This window comes from Lipotes vexillifer, unplaced genomic scaffold, assembly GCF_000442215.2.
Source record: "Lipotes vexillifer unplaced genomic scaffold, Lipotes_vexillifer_v1.1 scaffold2150, whole genome shotgun sequence".
NCBI lineage: Eukaryota > Metazoa > Chordata > Mammalia > Artiodactyla > Lipotidae > Lipotes > Lipotes vexillifer.
Genome location: NW_006795413.1, coordinates 489,689 through 495,111, shown reverse-complemented (window position 1 = coordinate 495,111; position 5,423 = coordinate 489,689). Strand labels below are relative to the sequence as shown.

At 33.8% G+C, this 5,423-nt stretch overlaps 1 protein-coding gene across 1 annotated transcript; it reads right to left on the bottom strand.

Moving 5' to 3' along the window:
* Positions 1–447: 447 nt before the first annotated feature.
* LOC103086974 (protein eyes shut homolog) lies at positions 448–5,147 on the bottom strand (the record flags this gene model as incomplete). Its single annotated transcript, XM_007467807.1, has 2 exons — positions 4,397–5,147; positions 448–561 (listed from the first exon to the last, which is right to left on the bottom strand). Coding segments are annotated over exons 1-2 (865 nt in total), but the record flags the coding sequence as incomplete, so codon positions are not given.
* Between the last annotated feature and the right edge of the window lie 276 nt (positions 5,148–5,423).

Here is a 5,423-nt window from a genome sequence, read left to right as displayed (position 1 = left end):
ATCTTTAAGTTTATTTGAGAAGGAATAAAACATTTTTATGCTTCATGAAAGGGGAGTTGTCTGTACTGACCTGTTACATAAGGAAATAATAGAGATATAATTTTGAAAATTATGGGCAAAATATGCACTCTTTGTAAACATATTTTGGTACCTAAGAACAAAATATATTTTATCATAGTAAAAAGAAAAACAAAGAAAGAAAAAACTGTTCAATTGGTGGCTAAACTCTTCATATATTATGAAATATCAGTATTTAGCAGAATAATCATTTAATTGTTAAAGAAATTGACCTCTTAAATTTATTCTTCATAAAAGTCAGAGTATAGAACCACTAAACTTGTATTTTTCAGTAATAACTGAAACATTTCAAGTCTAATTTGAAATAAGTGACAAAATTAAAATTATTTGTGTGTATGTATGTATACATACATATATGTGTATTTTTACCTGAAAATGGTTCCTCACAATCACAAATGAAACTATTTGCAATAATATTTCTGCAGTTCCTATGGAAACAGATATGTGGTTGACACTGCCCAATTATTTCTGAACAATTTATGCCTATAAAAATAAAAGAAAATTAATGTTTCAACTATATTAAAATATGTGCATTATATTTATAGAGTTAATTAAGGTCATAGATTTTTCCTAAATTTTTAATAATGAATAATAGAAAATTTTTGAATAGTGTAATTCTAACTAAGACATAGTGCCTCATGATGATGGATTTAAATGGAAACAAAACTTAATTTTAATAAATTTGACATCAGTTTTTCCATCCTTTCACTGAATAATATAATATTAAAATATTTTTCTGATTGGTGATATTTGAGCTCTAGTCATTTTTTATGATAACTTGAATGTGTTAATCATGTAGATAATATTAGTATATGTAAGTATTAATTCTTCAACATATGCTGGAGCATTGCTGTGGCAATATACAAAGTGACACATTCAAATGTATTATATATTGTATCTTAGCCCTACTACCTAGCCAAGGTAATGATTCAAACAAGGAAAATGTGAAAGTATTATACCATCTGAAGAGGAACCAGGGCATAAAGTTTCAGTCAAGCAAGAAAAATAATATCTACAGACCTGCTGTGCAACATTGCACCTTTTGTCAACAATAATATATTATACACTTAAAATTTTGTTTGAGGGTAAACCTCATATTAATTCCTCATATTAATCATTCTGTCACAGTAAAATCAAATCAAATTAATTCATAACTAATCTAATCTAATCTAATCTAAAATTATTTGGAAGAAAAGAGGGAAGACTGCTTGGATTCACAGAAGCCATGCACAAGCTTCTAAATTCTGCACTTTCTTTGTTACTATATCAAGTTTTCCAAATCCCACTTGTACAAGCTATCATGGTCCTACTATACAAAAAAACACAACCTTGCATAGCATATATTTCTATGTAGTTGATCATCTCATATTATCCTTCTTAGAGGAATGTCCCAACAAAATTCCAGGGCATGACACATGGAAAAATGTCACTACAAAACAGTTGCACATGATTTGACAATAAGCCTGCCACTTCCCCCGTTATAATTGAATTCTTAATTTGTGAGCAGTTTTGGCCAGTTGATGCTTTTGAAATTCTTTATACACTGACATCTCTACCTCACTAATGCAGAACTCTTCTTTCCTCACTTACCTCCAAACAATCCCCAACACAATGAAAATATAAGTAATAAGTAATTACAATAAGTAGTTGTGTGCCAAAATATTTCCATACACAAAAGCTAAAGTATCAGTGGTATGTCCAATAGGTCATGTTCCCTTTCAGTCTTAGTGGATGTAATAGATAAATTGTGACCACCCCCAAAAAAATAAATTCTTCTGTTGAAATCCTAACACCCAGGACCTCATAGTGTGACTTACTTGGAGACAGGGTCTTTAAAGAGGTAATAGATGTTAAATGAGGTCACTAGTTTGGGTCCTAATCAAAAATGACTTATGTCCTTATAAGGAGAGGATGCACAGGCACTACAGGCACTACAGAGAAAAGGGATGTGAAAACACAGAGAGAAATGGTTGACCATGGACCAAGGAGAGAGGCCTTAGAGAAACCAATCCTCCTGACACCTTGATTGGGACCACTTAATCTCTAGAACTTTGAGAAAATAAACTTCTAATGTTGAAGCCACTCACACTGTGGTTCTTTGTTATGGCAGCACTAACAAACTAGTACAATGAACATTCTCAGTTTCTTGGTAATCCTACATATTTCTGTATTTTTTAAGGTTTAAAATTGAAGTAATTGTGTATAATTAGAGTGGTGTCATGGTATGTGCTCAATGTCTTAAAAAATAAATAATATTAGATACTTTTATAGAGTTTAAAATTTGATTATTTACATTATCTACTGCTGTGTTTCTAATAAACAAAGAAATAAACATTGGGATAAAACCATTCTATGCAATTATGATAACTCATTGAAATAATATTCCATGATTTATGATTACATCTATGTCAGTTAATATTATGTAGGTAGTAGAAATTTTCTGGTCAAATATTCTCTAAAATTCTTTGGACAGGTTAAAATGTATACTATAGAAGCTCTAGATTAAATTATTTCTCCATTCACCCTAAATCAGAAATTTGAGTGCTTTTATTTATTTATTTATTTTTTGCTGACCTGTCTTAATTTTAATTACCTGATATATTATGAATCAGGTTAACTTACATCTTTTATCACCCCTGCCAGTACAGCCAAATGAGAATTTGATCCCAATTATACAGAGAGGATGTCCAGTTGATAATGCTGGGATTAACTTCTGAAATAGCCTCAGTACTTCTTCCTTAAACAGTTTAAAATTACATTTTAAATGGCTTAGGTGAATTTTGGAGCCTAAAATGGCTTATAGAGTTTTTCCATTATACTTTATGACACAGTCTCCTCAAATCTAGCTTCAAGGGAGTCTTCCCAGGCACACAGAAGAACAACCCTATTGATTCCTCCTAAAGCCTGCCCCACAAAATTGCAGTTATATCATTGAGCCCAGCTGACTCCAGTCACATCTGCTTCTCACCCCCCCTTCCCCTCTCCTGACCAAAATGTGCTGTTAGATTGCTGTGTGTTTTCTCATCCCGTCATTGCCAATGCCAGACATTTCCCTTTAGATCATCCTCCTTTTACCTTTGTAACTCTCCATGCCAGGTCTCTGAAACTGTAATTGAAAGAAATTCTTTCACACATTCCCAATTGTCAAATATTCCCTACATTTCTCAATGTTTCTCTTCATTTTCCTCTGCTGACTCAACTTCCTTAGTAAACTTTCAAATAGGAATAGTCTATTTCCCTTAAATCCTCACTTCAGCCTCAGGTAACCTAGTTTATTTACACTGCTTTTAGGTTGCCCTTCTTTTTGCTTCATCCACTCACCAAATATCTTCCTTTGCAAACGTTTCTCATCATTGCCTCTCATTTAGCTTATAAAAACCGGTTAATAATTAAAAAAAAAAACAGTTGATAATTATATCACTCTCTTTCCCACCTTGTTCTTCTGATTTATCAACTACTTTATAGGTGCCACACCAACACCATTAAGAACATTACTTTGGGTTCACAATCATCCTTTCTTCTCCAACTCTCCCAAGCAAATTCAAATCTTTGTCCCAATAATGTGTGTCCTTATCATCCTCGACTTAGATCCACACTTCATTTCTACATTATCACCCATAACTGCTTGCCCCAAATACCATAACCTTGGGAATTTCATTTAATGACTAAAACATATTATTCTGATAATCGTTTTTTTTTTTTTTTTAATGAGACATTAAGAGTGGATTTGGGGAAAGATGTAAAAATAGGTATTTCAAGATAAAGCATATATGTTTTTAAGATATCCTCTTTAAATAAGCACAATTTTTAATTTCAAAGAATGCCAGACATTAAGAGTGGATTTGGGGAAAGATGTAAAAATAGGTATTTCAAGATAAAGCATATATGTTTTTAAGATATCCTCTTTAAATAAGCACAATTTTTAATTTCAAAGAATGCCTGGGGCTTCCCTGGTGGCGTAGTGGTTGAGAGTCCGCCTGCCGATGCAGGGGACACGGGTTTGTGCCTGGGTCCGGGAAGATCCCACATGCTGCGGAGCGGCTAGGCCCGTGAGCCATGGCCGCTGAGCCTGCGCATCCGGAGCCTGTGCTCTGCAATGGGAGAGGCCACAACAGTGAGAGGCCCGCATACCGAAAAAAAAAAAAAAAAAAAGAATGCCTGATAGGATTTTTATATGCCCGGAATCCAAATTTAGCCCATTCTAAAAAATATACCAAATTCTTAAAAACATAGCCTAGTTTTTGGTAACTAACCATTTATGAATTCAGTCTATTTTACTATTTTAATAGAATTGTCTTACTTTAAAAAATAATCTTACCTGTAATTTGTGGGTGACAGATACATTCATATCCTTGCTTATTCCATTTTTCCCTTTTATTAGTATTACTGCCATTATTTTTACATGGCTTACAGGAACATGAATCCAGCTCCTGGCAGTATTTCCCAGAGAATGGAGGCTGGCAATGACAGCTGTATATCTTGCTCCAAATTTCAGTAAGACATTTACCATGCCCAGAGCAAAGCTCCGAACTCAGATATTCCTGGCAGAACTGCTCTTTCACTGTCACATTTAGTCGAAGTCCCAGTTGACAAAGGGATGGACCACTTGGCATTACTGTGATGAAATAATGTGTCCCAACACTCAGCCACTGAGAATTAACAGTGTGCATTCCTTTTAGATTGCAACCAAAAAGTAACTGATCTTCAGTTGTGGTATTTTGCAGACAGTCAATGAATGATGCTTCAGAAACATTCATCACATTTATTTCTGGATATTGAAGAGATGGTTCGGAAGAAATTATAAGGATGTCTCCTAATTGAATTTGCAAAGGGCAAATCTGGGGAACAACTTGATTGCCAGAAGTATTCATTTTAGTATTTACATCTCCAAAACAGCAATCCCCATAGAACTCCAGGCAGATGTTTTCTGTCACTGTCCAATTCACCACATATGTTGAGGGCTGTGTACGCCATTCTTCCATTAAGTGCCGTTTACATGTTGTTCTTCCATTTATAAACATGCTGTGAAGAACCACCAGGTTCACAAGCATAATTAATTTATCAGTCATTTTGGGAAATTGTGTTTTACAATCTATCATGAAAGTGTCATAAAGAATTGCTACAAAATTGGATTTCAGTATTGCTGGAAAATTCTAAGCAGAGATTTTGTTCAGGGACTCCTGGGGACTGTCTTTCTTTCTCTATTCCCAAAGTGCAAGTAGATTTGATGACTGGATTTTGATCAAGAAACAGTAGAGTTCAATTGTTTAAAATATACCTTAAAACAGAAAAATAATACATTGTTAGTGAAGTTTTTCCTAACAATGATATAGAAAATTCTTACC